This window comes from Ursus maritimus, unplaced genomic scaffold (genome assembly GCF_017311325.1).
Source record: "Ursus maritimus isolate PB19 unplaced genomic scaffold, ASM1731132v1 scaffold_21, whole genome shotgun sequence".
NCBI lineage: Eukaryota > Metazoa > Chordata > Mammalia > Carnivora > Ursidae > Ursus > Ursus maritimus.
Genome location: NW_024424564.1, coordinates 37,349,864 through 37,371,760, shown reverse-complemented (window position 1 = coordinate 37,371,760; position 21,897 = coordinate 37,349,864). Strand labels below are relative to the sequence as shown.

Here is a 21,897-nt window from a genome sequence, read left to right as displayed (position 1 = left end):
TCTTCATCCTCCTGGTACCGTACTCCAGAAAAGATCCAGGTTGATGTGCGGTGGCCATGGCCAAAGACGTAACTCCAAATGAGGAACAAACAGTATGTTGCAGAGAGTAGTGCTATTTCCTAAACCTCGGTCTTACACCACTTGTAATAGCCCAGCATTACATTTCACCAGCTTTGTTTCTTGCAGTTTTATCACACTTCAGATTTACCCTAAGTTTATGATCTTTGTGGCCAAAGTCAACTTTCTCTTTGTATCCTTCTAAAAGTGGCTTTTTCCCCCAATCTACATGTACACTTTTACGTTTACTCCTATTAAATTCACTCTGGACAGTACACAGAACATACGGATGGAGAACTTCCCCAGCTGACATTAGTCCGTATAAGAGAAATCCTCCCTTCCACCTGGGTATCCTGACATCCTTGAACCATCTGAAATTATTCCCAAACTCGGGTGGGATAAGGGGACCCGATGAAATAGGGATGTTCAGTAGAAGAAAAAATGGCACCAACCCTTGTCTGGGAGATTGAAGGAATACAGATAGCATGGGGAAGAGACACTTAGCAGTAAAATCCCTGAAATTCCACTTTAAAATCGCTTCATAACAACAAGCTCAGCAGGCTTCCTGAGGCTACCACGATCAGAAACACACACAGTTTGAAAGAAAACTTTATTTTCAAAATCTGATAGTGGTAAATGAACTTCTCCTCTATTCCCTCACACGCCATGATAAAAACCACATCTATCCAGACAAGAAGACTCTCTTACCGTGTACTTCAAGATCAAATGTGCAGCTGTCGAATTTGTCCTTATAGGTGACCTCACACCTGTAGTTTCCTGCATAGCTCTCTTTGGCCTGGATAATCTGCATCTCGAACGTGTATACCTGCAATGAAACACATCAGGCGCATTTCAGCCCCACCTTGCTCACAGGAAGAAGCTATCACATTTTGATGATTTTCAAAATTCCTCAGCATTGGCTTAAAGATGTTTCTATATCTGGGCATTTCAGCCCAGCGTTTTCAACATAGGAGGGGTCAGTGTGCTTCCCAGCCCCTGGGCACAGCGGGGCAACCATGCTTGAGTGTAGACACCAAGAATGGTTTATCTAGAGAATTTTCTGGAACTGAAATCTCTCAAAGCTGAACCTGAAAATGACCTTTTCTCCACATAGAAGGAACGGCCTAGCTAAGCCCCTGTATCAGGAGTTAAGGGCCATACCCGGGAATGCCTTTCGAAGGTTTCCTTCAGCTGGAGATGCTTCCCAGCTTTGCTGGCCAGGTCCATCCATTTCCCTTTGAACCATTTGATGGTGGGTTTTCTAAGAAGATCTTCAGCCTTGACTTTGGCAATAAAGGTGATATTTTCACCTAGAAAAAGCACAAGTGATTCAGGCTGTGGCTTAAAATTTGCCATTTGTTTTGGAAGGAGTTACAGAGGATTGCACTATGTAGACTATGACGTTGTGCCCTGATTTTTTTAAAACATGCTCTAGGAGTCCTTAGGATACTCCAACTTGTTCTGCTTTTGAGGTTTATGAGGCAGAAAAGGAGAAATGGGTTAATCAGTGGAAATAGTTACTGTTTGGCTTTATCATATATACATGAAATAAAAATGGAAAGCCTCACAAATGTATGGATTTTTTCCATCCTTTTTATTAAGTAAGATGATGGGGAGTCTGGACTTATATGACTAAATATGACTAAATGAAAGTAATCTTTCTGAAATCAACCTGCCTATCTATTTGTATCGACTGATTGGACCTAAGGACATGAAAACTCTAGACCAACACGTTGGTGTCTTCTAGAAACACAAGGGAGCAAATATTTCCAGCTACCTGCAGTGTGCTTCTATATTCTAGACCTGAAAGAAGTAATTTTAGAATATAGTCAGTCAGCTATGTGCTCATTTGTTCTGATCACAATATATTCCTTATAAAAATGTATTTCATCAAAATTCCTGGACCCCCAAGTCCTCTCTAACTTACCACCCTCTTTATTTCCTTCGTGGCACTTGGCTTTTGTGACTATCTGTTTGTTTAATTTCTTGTTGTCTGTTCCTCCCACTAGGACTGTAAGTTCTGAATGCTCACATGTTGTACTCAGTGTTCAGCACAGTGCCTAAAACAGGGGGTGTGTAATCAATATTTTCAGAATGAATATCTCCAAAGTTGAGCCCTCTGTCCCATTAGTTTCCTCTGAGATACTACACAGTACCGTACAGTGTGTACAAAGATTTGTAATCATTTTATGGAATGAGCATGTCATAATGACAGCAAACACTGGCTCAGAGCTTTAAGATATGCCAGGTGCTGTTCAAAGTATTTCACAGGTAGTATCCAATTTTACAGAAGAGGAAACTGATTTGAACCCAACCTGGTTCCAGGATCCAGGCACTCAACTACTATGTGCTAAAGGTTCCTGAAATTATAGCTGTCACTCTCCTTTTCGGGTTATAAAAAGCAGGATTTAGTATATAAATACAATAGAATAGCATTCAGCCATAAAAAGGAATGAGGTACCAATTCATGCTACAGCTTGGAGGGACCTTGAAAACATTATGCAAAGGGAAAGGAGCCAGACTCAAAAGGTCGTACATTATGTGATTCCACTTATATCAAATACACAGAATAGGGAAATTCACAGAGACAAAGCAGATTACTGGTTGCCGGGTCGGGGGGTGGAGACTGGGGGGTCATGGCTTAGTGGAGTACATGGTTTCTGTTTGGGGTGATGAAAATGTTTGGGGACTAGATAGAGGTGACAGTTGCACAACACTGATAACCACTAGTTGTTCACTTTAAAATGGTCAAGTTTATGCAATGTGAGTTTCACTTCCGTTTAAAAAAAAAAAGGCAAGACTTAATGCTTGGTGCTCACCAACTTTCACTGATCCTGTCTGAGGCTTTTCCACGAACAGGGTGGACAGCTGGGAATTGGCATTCTGCTTGTCTTGCTCTTCCCCAGCAGGTGGTTCGCCAAGAGACCATTCTGACGAGCAGAAAAGGAGGAAAAGAATCATTTCAGGGCCAAGCTCTTCTTAGGTAGACTTACCTGGGTTTGTTGTTCTCATCAACTTTGAAGCTTTTCTTTGTCTAATAAACCTGGATAAATATAACATCATTCTCTCCATCCATCTCCCCTGCAGCCATCAGTAGAGAGTGACAGATTCCCATTCTTACAGGGATGTCTTTTTCATCACGGGATAAAGAACATTTTCTATTCCTAGAAATAGTAAAACTTTTCAGGTAGATTATTACTCTGTGGTTGTTGGCAGCCATGGTTTCTTTGTTTCTCCATTCTGCAGGAAAGCATATTAAGGCAGAACTATGTCAGATTAGGTGAATGACTATAGCGTGCCACGTCGCTACGACAACAGAACTGGAAAAGACTAAAGGGATAAGTCAGTTTGCTGGTCAACTGGGAAGGATCAGACAGCCAAACCTGGCCTGGTATGTCTAGATTCCTTGCTGTTATATGATTAGATGATTCCATTAGGGTTGTATAAATGAGGCCATAGTTTGGCAATTAAGTAACAGATCATGGCCTGCAAGGCACAAATTTCAAGAATACTAGTTGCATCCTGCAAGAGGGGAGAAACGGAAAAAGAAAAATCAACTGTTTGAGGCTTTCCCGTGAAGAGAGAGAGAAGCTGAAAGGAAAGTTTGTTTTCATTTTCTAGGTTGCACTCCAAGTGCTTAGCTGGTATTAATCAGCAGTCAACTCCAGTGAAGAGGGCAGGAGAGAGAGCTGCAGACACTCCCTCTGTCTCCAAGAGCTAAATGTAGAGAAGTTCAGTTTTAGCCACTTAGTAACTGGGAAAAAAAAATGCATGGGTGCCAACTCTGTTAATGTTTCTTGAAAAGAAGAAAAATTTAGTTATTTTAGTTTTCATGTATCAATCATGCTATCCATGGAGGTCATCATTTTCACAATGAAGTTATACAATGTAGTCACATGATTATGTGTATGTGGGGGGGGCTGGGGTGTGTATATGTCTGTGAAATTCACAGTATAATGAATTGTGGCCACTCATATTTGTAACACGAGGACAGGAACTTGTATCGCTTTTCTTTTTTTCTTTTTTATACCTACAAGTACCTGCAAAAGTGCCTGGTCCATAAGGCCCACCGTAGGATTGTAGGAGGCCCTCAACACAAATTTGTTGAATGACTTCTAGTAATTGCCGACAAGATGTATTTGGAGGCTTTTATAAAATGTAATAAAGTCCTATGGAAATGTGAATTATTCTCTAACTTCACCACATCCCCAAAATGGACATTTTCAGTTTCTTAATCTCTGTATATTTGCTAAATGTTAAAAATGATATAGCTGTAATAACCACAAATCCGTGGTGTATGTGGTTAAGTTCCTGTATCCGTGTGTGCGTGGATGTCATGCAAAATTAATTCTTTCTCAATACATTAGTTTTCTTGTAAGAAGATACGGAATGAAAGAAGGCTAGGGAAAAAAAAGCTACAAACGGAATAAAACAAAGATTAGAATCAAAACAGCTTCAAGAAATGAGGTCATTAGTGACTATATTAGGATGGGGTCGGGACGCCTTACTCCAGGCGAGTGCTCACCTGAATCTTTTCTTTCTAGGGCTCGACTACCCACACCTGAAAGGAAAGCGTGATGTGGATGATACAAGGGCAAGGAGTGAAAATGGAGAGCTGACTTCAACCTTCTTGGATTCCCCCAAACCCCGTCTCTCCTCATGATGGGGAGAAAGAACTAGAGTCAGCTTGGGTGGAAAATCAGTACAGCTTCAACTATGAAAGCGTCTATAAAAAGTAGGTGTCATATTTAAGAAACAATAATAAAATAAAAGAATTCAAATATCTGAAGCATGGAGGATAAGGGTATATAGCTGGAAATAGGAGACAAACATTTTTGTCCCTAAAATTTACTAATCTTATTTCACAAAGAAATTCTCTTTTCGTAAAAAAATAAATAAATAAAAATCACCATTAAAGCCAAGGTTTCCCCCCCTGGTGTTGGCAGGGGCAAAACCTGGTGCCCCTGTTCTGCACACTGTCTTATCAAGGTTCTCTGCCTTTTCTTTCTCTTTACTGTCAATTAACAATAATTACAATGTGGGGTAAAGAGTTGGAACCGTCCTAACCTGGAGGCACGGCGCTAGGCGGGGAGGCTTCCTCTTCATCTGAAACAAGAAATAGGAATAAAAAGTCAAGAAGAAAAGGACTTTGTCCTGAGTATCCTGCAAAAAGAGAAAGGTGAAAAAGAGAAGAAAACACACAAAACACTGAACTGATGAGTAAGCCTTAGAAGACTCAGTACCTGAAAGATTAAACTCAATATTTCAGACCAAAGAGAAAAATAAGTAAGTAAATGGGTGAGAGAATAGAGAAATCCAGTGAAAGTGTAGAAATTGAGAAATGAAACTTTGTGCAAATGTTTCACGTGATTGTACGTTAGGAAAAAAATTAATGCTAAAAAACAAACCTTGACAAAGTCAATAATAGAAGTGTTTTCAAGTTTTTATTTTGTAACTGAAGTCAGTGTCAGACATAATTCAGTCATTTGGATACAGACATAAAAAAGCATAAAGGAATGAGAACTCATTCTCCTCTGCCCCTGAAAACCTTGTGATTAATTCCCCTTTTATATTTAGGAGACAAAAGGCAACATTGACTACGTTAACTAAGATAAATAAACGCGTCATACTTGCTAAATTTACCGATATTTATTTTAGGAACTTTGAGAGCATTTTCCCATGATTATATTGTTGTTGGCCAATGCTGTATATTTTTTCACTCTTTATGAAAGCGCATTTGTAAAATTCAAAATATGCCTTAGAGTATTTATATGCAGAAGCACTGAATAGTCTCCTTTTCTAAAATGTCTGAATTTGAAAGTGTCTTTATAATTTTAGATGCTTAAATAGGCTTTTGGTGTTATCTGAATCTCTGCTCCTCCTTTCCCAAAGCATAAAAATTAAAGTTAGTGTAAATAATAATAATCTTTGTGCTTAAAATATTAGAACAGTTGTGAATTTCAAAACACAAACCTATATGACTATATAAAATAGGATACAGAAAACACATGCACACAGCTGTTCTTTTTTTTTTTTTTAAGATTTTATTTATTTATTTGACAGAGATAGAGACAGCCAGCGAGAGAGGGAACACAAGCAGGGGGAGTGGGAGAGGAAGAAGCAGGCTCATAGCGGAGGAGCCTGATGTGGGACTCGATCCCATAACGCTGGGATCACGCCCTGAGGCGAAGGCAGACGCTTAACCTCTGTGCCACCCAGGTGCCCCACAGCTGTTCATTTTTAAATGCTTTAAAAAATTCCTGACAAGAGGTAAAATAGCACATTTTTATATAATCTATTAAAATATTTACTACAAAGATTATTTACTAGCCTGAAATTTCTTTTCTAAAACTGCCAACCAGGAATATGTCTTATTACTTTTCAACAAAATCACAGATGTAATATGTAAAGAAACTTAATGTCATATCTTGAAATCCAAGAGGGGATTCCTTGAACACTGTGGGATTTGGGATTCTTCAGAGGAAACTTTCTGGGGTCAAAGAAGCTTGGAAAATGCTAAGCTAAATAAAGTTAAATGTGTGTATTTTACTGTATTGTATGGGTGTGCACTGACTAAAACATATCACACAGGCTTCTGTGTGCTAATGGGCTCTGGCATTGAGGGGTCGAGACCAAAAAATGACCCAGCAGTTAGTCTTACCCAAACTTTGTTCATTTTTCTATCCTTTTCTCCTGGAATATCCATTTACATTCCACCAAATCATGCATTTGGGGAAGTATAGTTATGTCTGAGCTATTCCAGAACACTGTTAAATAATCATAATTTTACATAACCAAAAATAAAATATCTTGAGATTTTTCTATATTATTTGCCATGCATTTAATTCAGTATTTAGTATTTTATTCTTGTAACCTATTCAAAGGCTTTTATTTACTGAAATACATAAAAGAATCTTGATTCCAAGTCCTGTCAGAATTCTTGAAAATGAAGTTTTAAACCTCAACCAAATCCTAGAACGCAGCTTCTTTATTATATGTAAAGTAGACGCTAGAACCATTTTGGGTCAAACGAACACTTCATTTTAGGCAGGTTTTGTGGTCGCTTGTCTGCTTTGAGCATGGCGCATAGTGAATTGAGTTAATTGTTTGGAATGCAAAATGGTTGAGAGAAGAGTATTTACATAGTTTCATGAAACTAAAATGAAAGGAGAATCCACTTGTTAAGCAAAAATTTGACAGGTGGAGTAGTTTCAGAGCCCACTAAATGACGGAGGGAGGTGGGCCGGGGATGGGCGAGCTGGGTGACTGGCATTAAGGAGAGCCCTTATTGTGAGGACACTGGGTGTTAGATGAAGTGATGAATCACTAAACCCTACTCGTGAAACCAACATTACCCTGTATGTTAACTAACTGGAATTTAAATAAAAACTTGAAACAAAATTTAAAAAAAACTTTTGGAGGGACGTTTCCAATTATTTGAGACTAGGAAGTCACCACGGATTAAAGCAGTGCTTCAAAGGTATCATGAAAGGATACTCTGGATGACCAATGGTACTTCCAAACAGCAGCTACTTCTCAATTGGCGATTCATCATACGTACATTTTCAAATTGACTGAAGCGCTAGAAAATATAATCGACCAGGGGCAAAGTTTTTGATTCCCTTTGAAAAGTAGCTTTGGTCCTAGCATCCCATTAGATTGGGAAACACAGTTAAGGGGTTGGATCCTGACCTTAAATTCTGGAAAAGTTGCCTGCTTGAATCTGGTTGAATTGGATGAGAATGAAAGGCCTAATTGTTCTTATTTACTGTGGGAAAACCGGTTCTACTCCTAGAAGGGAAACTGAATATCCAGCTCTTCTGGGTTGTGCCTAATTCAACAACACATATATGAAAGGCATGGCATCATTCAAAGGATATTTTCAAACAAAACAAAGGACAAAATACAATATGTGAGTCATATTTTCTTTCTTTCTATTTACAAGTGACTACCGTGATGATGAAAAACATCTGTTTTTGGCTCCTTAGACTATAGCATATCTGAAGACCACAGACCAGAGCAGCAATTCTCTCCTCTAGCTCATGGAAGGGAAATTTACCGAAGCAGAATTTTACTTGTCTTTAAGTCACGGGAAAATAGCATTTGTAAAACCATAAAAATGATTCTTGAAATAGCTGAAGTTCCCAGAGAAGAAGGCCTGGAAAGTAGAGAAGAAACTCAGTCTCATATTACAAGCCTGGGATTTTAGTGGGGGGGAGGCACACATGAAATCTGGAATGCAGGGACAGAACTGCAGAGACAGTAGAACTTTTTCGAATTGTAGATTCTTACGATTCTACTTACTCTCTTTGGCATAAAATAGTTACTACCTACGGTTGATTTAAGTTGCCTTTCTAAATTAATTTTTAAGTCACACAAACTTGGGACAATTGATGAGATTTTTTAAAAAGATTTTTGAAAAGACCAAAAAGTACATAAAATTAAAATATATGTGACTCTCAACAAACCTCACTTAACTGCTGATATAATACCTTGTTTGACTGTGACCGAGTTCTAAATCCTCAAGCAGAGAAATCAGTTGTGGAAAACGTTGGCTCCCACGACCAAAATAACAACAGCAGCAACAACAACCACGTATGGAAGCCGAGAGCATCAACACTAACATGAATTCATCATGTTTGGATGCATTTGATTAATTTATCATACTTTCTAAATGAAAAAGCTCATGCCTTCACACCCTGATGCTTCTAAAATCAGGATTCATCCTACAGTAAATACATATATTTGATGAGTTTTTTTCTCCTCCAAATCTATTAAATCAATGTTGCAACTTATAATGGTTGTGTCCCAGAATTGAAAAGTATGGTAACGTTAGCTTTTAACAAAGATCATTACAAAGAAGCAATGTAATTAGAAAGCATAAAGAAAGTCCATTCGATGGTTGGTTGTCTGATACCTAAAGGCAAAACTGCACAAAAAAATTTTAGCACGTGAGTAAAAAGCACCAGAATAATGCTATTGCAGAAAAGGGATCTAAATGAAGAAAAAAAAAATTAATCATTCTTTTAATTTAAAAATTTTCATATCATTTAGGAGAAAACTTGCTGGAAATTCTGCTGATTCACTTCCTCATCTGCCAACCACTTTTATGCCAAATGAAAGATTCTTCATCTCAAGTTATGTGAGATCTTTAATATGCATAAGATTCATTCATGATAGTTTATGTGGTGATATTAATGTTAATGCCTGGAAAAAGAAAATAAGTCTTTATTCACTTGCAGTGATTACCAAAACCAAATATTTTTCTGGAAGAAAAATAAAAAGAAGCAGTAAATATCCCAGTTGGGCTTACCGAAATATGGAGATTATAAACTATGAAGATGCAAAAGCAAAAAAATGGTTTTTAAATGTCAGACGTTAGGCATTTAAATGAATACTGCTCTTCAAAGTAGTCTCTGATTCTAATGCTCTGACACATCTGGAACCACTCCCAAGACCAGTTTTGAACTTCCCTTAAGGTCAATTGTTAAGGTAGAGAAGAGACCCAGTCTCATTACCCTGTGTTCACATGTACCAAGGTTGGCCGACCAAAAGAAGTATGATCCCACTTGATCACCCACATTATTCTCTACACATGGCCCTCCGTGACAATTGTCTGCTTCCAAAACTGTCCTCTGCTGATGGTCGCTCTCCCCTCCAAAGCTCCCTAAAGTTGGTTCCGGGACCACAGGACCCAGCAGCCAGACCCGTGCCTGGCACAGAGCCAACACATAGTGAAAACTTGCTGAATAAATGGACATTAGAATAAAAGACAGATTTTTGGTCCCCCTGAGCATATACAAAAGAAGAACCAATACTTAGTACTCCATTGATTTGCCACCTGTATTATTATGGATGAATTCTAAGCCATGGCAGCATTGTTTTTATGAGGACATTGATTCCCAGTATGATTACTCTAAAAGGGATTTGTGCATCTAATTTCTGGTATTGCTGTTTGGTTACACACATTTCTCTATTGTTTCAATTCCATGACAAATTTGGAAGTGGTAGGGAGCAGGGTAGCTGCATGGACAACACCACAGGCAAGGAAGCAAATTAAAAAACATATATGAAAACCCCTTCCTGGGAAATCAGCTATTTCCCAGATAGAGACCCTTAGTAAATGTGAAAAATTTGGCAAATCTAACCACAAACACTACTTATAAGATTGATATAGGAACCAAACAACATTCTGCATCTAAAATTTTTTTTAGAACATTTCCAGATTGTTGCAGAGAGATTCAGGTAATCTGAGAAAAATATTAAGTCTACACTTCTGTGAATAATGTTCTTGCTAGTGACAGTCTTAGAGCTATTAATTGAATATACTTCAGCTAATTCGACAGAGGACTAATTAAGGCACTGAAAATGTACTAATATCCAGGCATGACCATTTTCAATAGTTTGAAGTGAGTTGGCCTTACAGTAAAAATCATCCTTCTGTTCTGAGGAAGAACACTCAGAATACACAGCACCAGTGGCCCATCCTCAATCTCATGACGAAGAGTATGCATGGGGTATTCATACTCCTGTCCAGCAAACATGGTAAATGGAAATACAAATCTATGCAGATGATCACTGTCTATATGATCAACAGCTAAGCCCACCTGGAAATGCAATCGTTCATTCTACAAGTATTTATTAGGAGATTTATTAGGAGATTTATTAGGAGATCTCTGCCAAACACTGGAAGAAATAAGCTAAGGGGACCAAAGACGTGGTAAGACATGGTGCCTGACTGTCAGAAAATGTACAGCCTGTTAGGGAAAGGAGGGAACCACTAATACGTGATTAAGTGGAGAAAAGAGTGATTTAGCACCAGAGGCAATAGGTCCAAGAGAAATCAGGAGGAGGAAGGGCAGATGAAAGTGAGCTAAGACAGTCAGGCGGAAGCTGCACAGAGGAGTGGAACCTGAATTGACTGGTTAAAGAACAATGAGATGGACTGAGGGCTGGAGGAGGGTGAAGGGCAGGGAGGGACACTCTGGTCAAGGCTGCAGAACAGGTCTTGCTGCACCTGTCCATCTCGTTTATGCTCAAGCAAGCCCTCTTTCTCAGCCAGGGAAATATATATAGCTGTGAACTGTGTCCACCTTTTAATTAAGCACTTTCTTTGAAATTTCCCTGTCCTTGGTGAAAATGAGTAATAGTCGAAGAGGACTGTGTATTAGGAAATAACTTCCAACCACCTACTTTCTTTATTTAGGGATGTCACTTTGTATCATAAACTGATTTGCTTCCTAGTCTTGTAGAGCAAATATAAACATGGTGGTTTATGTGGCTGGGCCTGTGGCCACTGCCTTGCTTAACTTCTGCAAATGTCAGAAAAAGTGAGGCTAATTTCAGGATTCCCTAGTCATCTGGCCTTGCTATTTCATCATACTGTGTTCTGCATATAGAAAAGAGTTTTTATTGATTGGTTGACTAGTTGATTTTAACCATTTTCTCATTTAAGCATCCGAATATAGTATGATGACTTTTCACATTAAGGGTCATGCTCAGGCTTTGTTTAAACACTGGCAGCTTGCCCTCTGGGATTATATCATCTACTTTGTTGGTTGAGCCTTAGAGCCTAGTCCAACCGCCTTTCCAAATTTGGAAACAGAGGTGTATGCCATTGGCCTTGTAGAGAATAATGTTACAATAGCTTCAGCCAGGATGTCTAAACATCCTTGAACCCATCTCATGGAAGGAGTTCTAGGAGTTTGCACTGTCTGCATTCCATAAGCAAATAACCTTCAGATTGTAGCCCACATGGCCAGGATTAGTAATCATGTTACTATCCATGGGAGCCAATGAAGGTCAAGGACAAAGTGAGTGCACTAACATTATGTGTTCGTTTATGAGAGTGTAAGTTCAAGTTGGCTGAAGAAAAGAGGTCTTGTGTACTGAAAGAAAGAAAAAGGTATTTTTCTAACCTATAGGAGACAATAATGTCATAGGAATTAGGTAATTAAATATGACGTAGTAAGAACAAAGAGATACTTAGCATGATTTTGAGTAGCATCCAAAACAAAGGGAAACATCTTATTGCAGTCAGGAAATAATTGGTTATTCCAAAATTTAACCTAGCTGATTCAATTCACAAATAAAATACGAACACTTAAAAATAACAATACAAACACATAAGCAGAATTGTCAAATCTACCTCTGTGAAAACTTTCTTTTGTGGACGAGTAATGCTCCTTAGCTTAGAACAATTGGTCAGTAATGTCAATGACTTCCTCCATGGGGAAACAAAGGAATGAATATTTCATGGATCCACAGCAGTACATGATAAAGATTATTCATTTTCTCAGACTGGAATATCTCCATATAAAGTAAAAATAGAATAATATTATAGTGATAAATGAGTTTCCAATTCAATAAGGAGCAACATGATGTGTGCTTAAGGTTGTACTGTCAATATGTACACACCATTATATAAGTCTATGTAAATACATAGTGCTACGAAATGAGACGCTAGCCTTCAAAATTACTAGTGAAACCTGGAACCGTTCACACAGTAACACAGAAACAGGTCGTTTTTAAAAAAATTATGTGTAATTCAAATAACTTCCCAAATTGGCATCATCCCCAAAAGACCAGACACCTCTTTTCCTTCCTATGCACGTAACTTGTAAACTACCAATTAATTTGTCAGCATCTCAACAAATGCTTGTGATATTTTTATCATCGTTGTTTTTCTATTGGAAATGTTTATCATGAAAACGGATCCGTTCATTATGCTGATTGGTCATGCAGATAAGACGCAAAAGAAGAACTCTAAACCACGCTGATGAAAGGTAATGCAGAGACGTTCTATGGGACCACCATGACAATCATTACTGACCTCTCTCTGCTTCTAATTTTGTTGAATTCAGCCTCATCTTCCCTTCCTCCAACTCACCTTTTGCTGGTGTAGTTCCGGCCTCCTTCTCTTTTTTCAGTTCTGTGTGGAAAGTACAACCACATTTTTAAAAGTGTCTTAAAGAAAGCATTTTATTGTGTGATGAGCTATGGGTGGAGGGTGGGAGAGAAGAAATGAATGACAACGGCAGAGATCATAAATGATGTTACATGTTTATTTATTATGCTATACAGGAGTTATGAAGTTGGGAATGATCATGTAGAATCACATTAAACTTTTAATAAAAGCAATGAATAAATCTGATCACTTTGGAAAAAGTGTATGTAGAAACGTGCGGTAGAGACTTTGTTAAAATATACTTAGCTATGCTGGGACTACGTTGAACATGCCGGTGGAAGTTGAATATAAAATATGGGTCACTTCATTTTAGACCCCAAAAGGGACTGACTTTTTAAGGGAGCTTGACCCGTGTAATGATTCCCATTGTTTGGACTTCCCGATAATATTATAGTAATGAGTCAGGGTATAAAATCTGTAATTGTACAGTAGTTTCAAGGAAAATATTTTGGTGCACGTACTAATCTTCTAGGTTGAGTTGAGTAGCAATAAACGCAACCCGAGAACAGTAACATCCAAGTTCATCAGCTGAGACAGACCATCTAGCTTGCTTCTCTCTGCCCAGAATCATGTTAACTTAGATACTTGCAAATGGTATCTGACTTGTGATATAGAAGGAAATAATAGTTTTAAGCATGAATTCTCTCTCTTTCTTGGATTGGTGAACAGAGATCTGAATCTCACTTAACTAATAACTATTTTAGCAGAGTTCGGGAGCAGACTTGTTTTAGCCACAGTAGGTCAGTATTATACCATGAATATGAAATAGGCCTATGGCATACTAAGGGAAACTTGAGAGTGGCCCAGGGACAGCAACTGATCTGAAGAACAGAAGGGAAAGGTTATGTCTATAATGGCCTGCAGGTTCTCGGTGTACTCAATATTGTCAAAAATAAATTGGTATGTGCAAAGGGAAAACATACCAAAGAAGAACATCCTAAGAAGAATGTCACACATCTATACTGGCTAAAAGAAAACTTAACCGAGCATGTCCCTGTTTGAACTCACATGGCACTGAGCCTCGTTCCTTCATTTTGACACGTAGCAATATTCTTCTATACTGTGTAAGGGATTTGAGCGTGTACGTCTAGTATTCTCAGCTGCACAAAGGGGGTCCTGTGAACAGATTTCTCCAAGTGCCCTCCTGAAACTGACCTCCAGAATGGAAGAGCTTCATCATCACCTCATAAATGTCTGTGCAAAAAGATCACCAGCAACTGAGGCTGGCAGTTTCTGCTTTCACCTAGGCTGTGGTCTACAGTGACCTCTCACCCCTTTCCTTCACACCATATTGGCCATTCAAGAAACCTGCATTAAATCACAGGCGGCCTCGTGAGGCTCTCCTAGTATTGCCCTGTGTTTCAATATGGTGGTTGTATTATCCTGGGGTGTTCTCCAAGCTGTATTTTATCTTCTACTTGGTTGTCAGCAAACAGAATCCAGGGAAATGTTTTCTGCTTAGAGTTCCAACCCTGTTCTCTTGCTTAGGTCTGTGTGAACGCAAAAGCGGGCTCCGCCTGTTGTGTGAAGTAGTAATGCCCACTGTCGCTGAGCGGTCCCCTGTCCCATCGAGGAGTTCCCTGCGACTCTTTACTCCTTGTTTTTTTGTTGCCACTTGGAGGACAACAGGGTACTAAGAACTGGAGGAGTGGTGCCTCAGAAGGCCCCAAAGGGTCCTGGGAACTGTGTCTCCAGGTGCTTGCTGGTGACATAATGTGCTCAAGTGGGCAGGGGGCTGCTTGTCTTCCAGGACTGAGCTGGAATGCGTTCCCTACTCTCACCAGAAAGATGTGGGCTTTGTCTGCCTTTGCTCTGTGTGAAAACGTGTTGCAAATCCCTCATCCCCTTGGAGGCTCAGGCTCTACAACAATAAAACACGGGCACAGCACCAACTTTGGCATCGCTAGAAGGGGTTCCTAAGTGTATGACATGCCATCCAAATCAGTTAACATGAGAGGGCTATATAAACACAATGCATTATTATGATTACTACTACCGTTATTACTATTATAAACTTAGGACGAGTGTGGTCATCCCACTTCTCCACAGGAGTTAGGTTAACACTCACAGCTTCAGGGGCATCCAGATCATGCTGGGATGGATGTTCTGTATTTGCGGCCCAAACACGTGAAGCTGTGTTTTTACTCACCTGGAGCTGGGGCTGGAGCTGGGGCTGGAGCTGGAGCTGGGGCTGGGGCTGGAGCTGGGGCTGGGGCTGGAGCTGGGGCTGGGGCTGGGGCAGACACTTCATTTTCTAGAAATGAAAAGAATAATGGAAGAGTTAGTCTCACTTCTCACAGACAAACGCTATTCTGCGTTTTAACACTGCACTCAACTCCAGGCGGCCAACTCACCTGTACTGACAAGAGGGATGGAGCAGGAAAAGCATCAACCTACGGCCAAGACACACTGCCTTTTGGTGTATGGTGTGAGGTGAGGATCGAAATGGGATTGTATAGATTTCCATGGTATACTGATGGACAGAGCACAGGTAAAATGGGGATCTGGGGTGTCCTTGCCAATTAGTTATCCCCTCAGGCGGCAGGGTTTTAATGGCACTGAACCTGTTTTCCTTTTCTGGAAAAGTGGACATGACACCTATCCCAAATGCATAGGTTGCAAAGAGGATGAAGTGAGACACAATGAGTGGCATGCGTGTCCCTTACGGACTGAAGTCCTCACGTCCTGTAGAGCCTAAGGTGAGGGTGGTGCCGGGTAAGCGAGAGCCCGCTTTCCCCAGAGAGCGAGGACATGGCAGCATCTCTGACATCATCCTGCCCATGAGACATACTTCCCGAATGCTGATGAGACACTCGGGCTCTGCAGAGTTTCCTTTTATCTGGAGGCAAACCACTGCTCATTGGGAAACGGAATCAACCCCTCTCCCGGTCATTTCTGGGAGTGCACATACCTGGAGTAGATTTCTTTCTTTCCTTTTTAAAAACATTTTATTTTCTATTTATTTATTTGAGAGAGAGCAAGAGCGCAAGGGTGAGGGGAGGGGCAGAGGGAGAAGGAGAGAGGGAATCTCCAGCAGGCTCCATGCCCAGCACAGAGCCCGACCTAGGGCTCCATGTCAGGACCCTGAGATCATGACCTGAGCCGAAATCAAGAGTTGGAAGCTTAACCGACGGAACCACCCAGACACCCCGTGGAGGAGATTTCTACCTACACTTATCCAAATTTTTGACAGCTTTCATTTTGAGGTTTACACCTGGCTTTGAATATCCAGAATTATGGAGCAGTCTGGCAGTGAACTCTATGAAAGAAACTTCTATTAAAGAATATACTATGTCCAAGCAGCTAAAGGCATATCCCATGACCAAAAGGCATGGAATTTCCCCTGTTGAATCCCCACGGATTCCCTGAACTGGGAGTTAGTGCCATGTGCGTGAATCAGCTTCTCCTACTCCAGGGCAGGAAGTGGCAGTTAATGAAGGTAATCTCTTTTAAACTTATTTTCTGCTTGATAAATAAATATCAAAGAAACGCTTTCGTATTACAAGCACATGTGGGATCCCAGGAGCTTTGTCTTTGTCCAGATCCAGGATTTTCTACTTATTTTCCCTACAACTGGCTCTTTCCAAGCAAAGAGGAAAATAGCTCTCAACAAACAGTTTAGCCCAAAGGTCATCACTGTGTGTAGTCTAGGCAGGCTGGAATGAACATAGAAGGAAGAATGGACTGCACCCCAAATGAAATCAAGAAAGGAGCAACGCAGGGCTGTCAGGATGCCGCAATGTCTCCTTCCATCACTAATTTTTGTGTGTGTGCTGGGTATAAACTCCAAATTAAAAAAAAAAACAAACACCGAAACCCTATTTTCATTCAGATAACCATTACTACTTACTGAAGAGTGAGAAAACTATAAAACCAAAGGAGAGAAAACATATAACCTTATGGCAGAAGGTAACGTGGCAGGGTGCAATGTAGTTTGAAGATACGGTGAAACAAATGTCCCTTGGATGGCATCGAGGGAAATGCTTTAGTTTCTTCACCACGTCATGGAAAGGATCCATAGTGCCAGCGTCAACCAGAAGACAAAACCCTCGGCCAAAGCATTTTATTTTCAGAGATCTGAGTGCAGAAATGGAAATCTAATGTTGACCCCTTGGCTTTGGGTGAGTTGTTACAGCACACGGATATCAGAATACAGAGAGCAAGAAGCCAGCTTCTTTGGCATACTATCTTTTGGACAGGGTCCTTGTTGCCTAATGCCCGAGGACCTCTTCCTGGCTTTCCCCGCAGACAAGTTTCTCTGCCCTCCAGCCTCTTTTTCCCACAGCTGCAAGGATTACTTAAGGCCACAACTGTGTTTCATCCTGTTATTCTACCAGAGAGGGTCTCTGTTATCTATTTGGTTAGGTCTATGCTCTTTCCGTTTGCATTCAAAGCCATTGCCAGTGGGCACTTCCTCCTTCCCTCCCCTGAGCGCACCCCGGGGGGCCCCCTTTGTTTTACAGCTGTTTCTCTTTTCCACTTCTGACCTTTCCAGCACTGAGAAGAGCCATTAGCTTCTCCCCAACAGACCTTTTGTTCATCCTCTGCATGTGTTTGTGTCAGGTAGACCTCAGTTGGAATCCGACTCTACACCTAATTAGTTGTGTAATCTGGGCAATTCCTCAATCTCTGTCAGCCTTGGTGTCCTCATCTGTGAGATAACAACAAGGTGCTAAGCTAGGTAAAGTGTAAGCACAGTTCCTGCATGTAATAGAGCTCTATAATTTACAGCAATAACTACTACTGTTATTTTGTCAGTCTTGGTCTATCTTTTTGTTATTTCTCTGAGGATTCCCAAAGCTAATTTTCCCTTCTGTTCCCTTCCCTTATTCTCTTGGCATTCTGGACCACATGATAATATACTCTTTATTCACTAATTATTCTAAAATTATTTTCCATTTGTCTCAGTGTATCTTTATTTCTTTTCCCTCCCAACTGAACAAGGACAGGGATCTTTCATTTCCTTTCTTATCTCCCTAATACTTAATTTTGTTGTTGGAAACACATTAAATGCATAGTGAATTGATAAAAAAGAATTCAAAGGGCTTCATTGGTGATAGTGACTATCACATTGGCCATGCTTTCTCAGCATCTATGTAAACAAAAGCCCATTTTTGTAAGGGACACTGTGGTTACTTAAAATCCCATTTTTGGAGGCGCCTGGGTGGCACAACGGTTAAGCGTCTGCCTTCGGCTCAGGGCGTGATCCTGGCGTTATGGGATCGAGCCCCACATCAGGCTCCTCCGCTATGAGCCTGCTTCTTCCTCTCCCACTCCCCCTGCTTGTGTTCCCTCTCTCGCTGGCTGTCTCTATCTCTGTAGAATAAATAAATAAAATCTTAAAAAAAAAATAAAATAAAATCCCAGTTTTGGAAGTAAGGCCAGGGGTGAAATCTAATCAAATAAATAAAAGAGAATATTTTGGGTACCAAAACCATAAATGTGTTCTGTATGTGAATTTTCCATTTCCATTGTGTTTGTAGCCCCAGCTTTCTATGTAAAAGCCCCAAAATCAAAACTAAACAAGAATTTAAAGGGCTTAGCTCAACTTCCAACAAATCCACAGAACTTCAATCATTAACAGTCAGCTGTATTATAGTCAGAACTACAGAAATATTATTGGATATTAATGCTGATATTTTCAGAATGTTTGCAGGAAGCAGAAGTAGGAAAATGCATGCCTGCCTAGTATGGAGGCAGAGCCAGAACTCTTCCTTCTTAAAAATCATAGAAACCTTGTTACTATAGCCAGTGGAGGAATAAATAGGTAACAACTACTTATACGCACCCATTGCATGAAGGATGCAGTGTGTTACTGTGTTAGTTCTCATCATCCTTAGTACTCTCTGAAATCAGTGCTTTAATTATCTGCATTTTGCAGATGGGAAGTGAGGCCCTTCGAGGTCTCACAGCCCATGAAAGGGTGAAGCCAGGCTCAGGCTCTGCCTGACTCGGAATCTGGGCTTTGCCACATGGGGCTGCACTTCCCTTCTCAGCTTTCATACTCCATTTTTCCTGGTGAATTGGTTGGTCTTACTGCCATGGCCACATAACCTCCTGTGGATGTTGTCCCATCTGTAGGAGTGGAATGTGCCTCAAGTTCCTCTTCTATGCAGTGGAAATAATAGCATAATCTATCTTAAGAGTTGTTGGCAGAAACAGATGAATTCCTTTGGAAGCAGGGATGTGGTAGACGCCATATACACTTTATTCTCTTTTTATGGTTATCATCATTATGGTCATAATTTTACTCTGACACACCTGTGAGAACAACATTCCTGTCTTTCCACACATGGCACTCGCTAGGGATTTGCCTTATTTCTAGGTCTGTGGCTGCATCATGTTAGAACATGGTTGGAATCGGGGTGGGGGCCGAGGAAGTGGAGGAGGTAGGCCCCTCGCTCTCCTACTGTAAAATGGAGGTAAGAATTGAGTTTTGATGAAATTTACATATACGGCAGAGTCTGTACAATGTAGATAAATTGACCAATCAGTAAATCCTGGTACAACAGAAAGGATAAAAAGATGAACTCTCAATAGTTTTCAAGGCATTTGAAATAAAGAATTCCAGCTGTCCTCAACCTGGAGAAATGGGGAACCTGGAGTGGTAAAGTCCAAGCATGAAAGGAATTAGACTGAAAATGCACAATTGCAGGTCTGTCTCAGGACCCCAAGGCATTTCCTTTTGCCTTAAAGGAACTGTTCGTGCATCTCTCTTACTCCAAGGCATCTTTTGTAGCTGACAGTTTCGGCCAGGCCCAGCTTCGCCCACACCTCTAAGAACCATTTGCATGTTTCCCTGATTCAGTAGCTGCCTCTGTAACAATGATTCATTCACAGCGACTTCCACAGTACCCACTGAATGAGTACCGTAGGAAGAAGGACCCAGGCAGCCAGAATTCATTGAGCATAAATCCATTATAAATCTCACAAGAGTGGGCATTTATAAGATGAGATGCCTGTGTTTAAGAAGCTCACAGGTTGGGGTGCCTGGCTCGCTCAGTCAGTGGGGCATGCAACTCTTGATCTTGGGGTTGTGAGTTCAAACCCCACGTTGGGTGTAGAGATTACTTAACATTTTTTTAATTAAAAAAAAGAAGAACCTCACAATTAAATTAACTGCTCTTTCTATCAAGTTAGTTACCAAACCAGGTGGCTTTGCACTCTCAAAACATTTGAGACTCACAACATCCACAGTTCATCCAGTGCTTCTGAAATTGCTGCGCACCCATGAATCACCCAGGGATTTGTTCAAGTGCAGATTCTGATTCTGGGGGTCTGTGGCAGGATTCAAGTCTCTGCATTTCTAACAGGCTCCCAGGTGATACTGATGCTGCCAGTCCACACCCCACACTTTGAGTAAGTAGGCTCGGACTATGCCCTAAATATCACCCATTCCTGTCCCATTTCAAATGCAATTGTGAATGATAAAGGGTTTACAGTACACGGGGACTTCTCCTCTCCGATCACAAGCTTCTTGAGGACAAGGCCTGTCTCCTCCTCCTTTTAAAATTCTGCACAGCAGGTGTTCTATAAATATAGTTGACTGGCAGGCTGTTCCTACCCGCACAAAAGCCCCTTCTCCTCGCTGCCAAGAAATCAAGAACCTTCCGCTGGCACTCCAAGGGCAGCTTTCTTCATCTGCGTTACCCGCAGGGAACACTATGTCTCCCACTGGCGACCCTTCTGCCGGCTGAATGTTGCGAGGCACTCGCCCCACCCCATCATTTCTTACCAAGGGCAGGAGAGCAAATAGGCTAGCGTTTTGGCCCTCATTGCAGACACAACCCTTGCCTTTCTAAGGAATTCCCCTTTTCAAATCTGGGCTGCATTTCTTAGCAAATAACACTCAATCAGCCACGCCAACTCCACTGTCGACTAGCTCAGCCCTGTCCAAACTCTCAGGAGGCACCTGGCCTTGGGAAGCTCCCTCCATCTTTAGATTTAGAGCAAAAGGTTATTTCTTGAAGGGAGGTCCTGCTATGCTTCTGCTTATTGAAAAACCCAAAGGCAACTTTTGCAGGACTTTTCTGCCAGATGAATGAAGTCAGATTTTTATGTCCCTCTTTCATCCTCCGCCATGGTCTTGATTAGGAAACACACAGACAGGATGGATTAAAGTATATATAAGTTGCTGCTTTAAACTTCTTAATAAAAGGAAGAAACTCAGAAACCCAGAAAATAATAAGCCCAAGGAAATATTTTTATGGACAACATTAAAACTAACTAGATTCTGAACGAGCAACTAAAGCTACCTCTTTCCTCCATAGGCAAGGACGGCTGTTCTTTGATCCTTTCTAGTTCACAGATATAGACTTTCTCTCCCTCTGCAACCCTGAAACACGTTCAAAGGGCTTGATCTATTTATGGTGGATTTTTCCTATGACCACCTACTGTAAAAAGCACAGGTATGCCGCCAATGGCATGCCTGCACCGTGAGTGCCAGGCCGTTCTAACTGACGGGCGCTGGTGGCAGCTAGTAAACACAGCCCATATGTGGCCTCGGGGCTGGGCTGGAAGACCAGGAACCCAGTAACTCCATAGATGGTTTGGCTTTCTCTGATGCAGTCCATTCCTATTTTCCACGATCAAGGGTTCCATGGTCAGTAAATTGGAGGGGGAAAAAAGATCTTCAGTTTTAGGGGGTATTAATTAACCTGCCTCTCTCTTTGTATGCGTCTCCACACCAAAATGATATAAACCTCCCAGCTCTCTCCTTCCCATGGGCTCACAGGCTCATCTAATACATTGTTTGACTGACTTAAAAATATTTTATGGGCCCTCAGGTGCAATGTAATTTAGGCTTTTGCTAGCATGGATATGGATATGTTGTATAGGCATGGAAAAGACAGGAAGAACATGCAATAACGGTT

At 40.8% G+C, this 21,897-nt stretch overlaps 1 protein-coding gene across 1 annotated transcript in view; it reads right to left on the bottom strand.

The window, feature by feature from the left end:
* Positions 1-21,597, bottom strand: part of MYBPC1 (myosin binding protein C1) — a 73,805-nt gene extending 52,208 nt beyond the window's left edge. The window contains exons 1-9 of the mRNA XM_008705772.2: positions 21,419-21,597; positions 20,589-20,754; positions 15,707-15,863; positions 12,947-12,988; positions 5,125-5,163; positions 4,583-4,618; positions 2,877-2,987; positions 1,219-1,367; positions 766-883 (exon numbers count right to left, since the gene is read on the bottom strand). Coding sequence (XP_008703994.2) covers positions 766-883; positions 1,219-1,367; positions 2,877-2,987; positions 4,583-4,618; positions 5,125-5,163; positions 12,947-12,988; positions 15,707-15,863; positions 20,589-20,754; positions 21,419-21,597 — 997 coding nt within the window. The remainder of the gene's footprint in view (positions 1-765; positions 884-1,218; positions 1,368-2,876; positions 2,988-4,582; positions 4,619-5,124; positions 5,164-12,946; positions 12,989-15,706; positions 15,864-20,588; positions 20,755-21,418) is intronic.
* Positions 21,598-21,897: the final 300 nt, after the last annotated feature.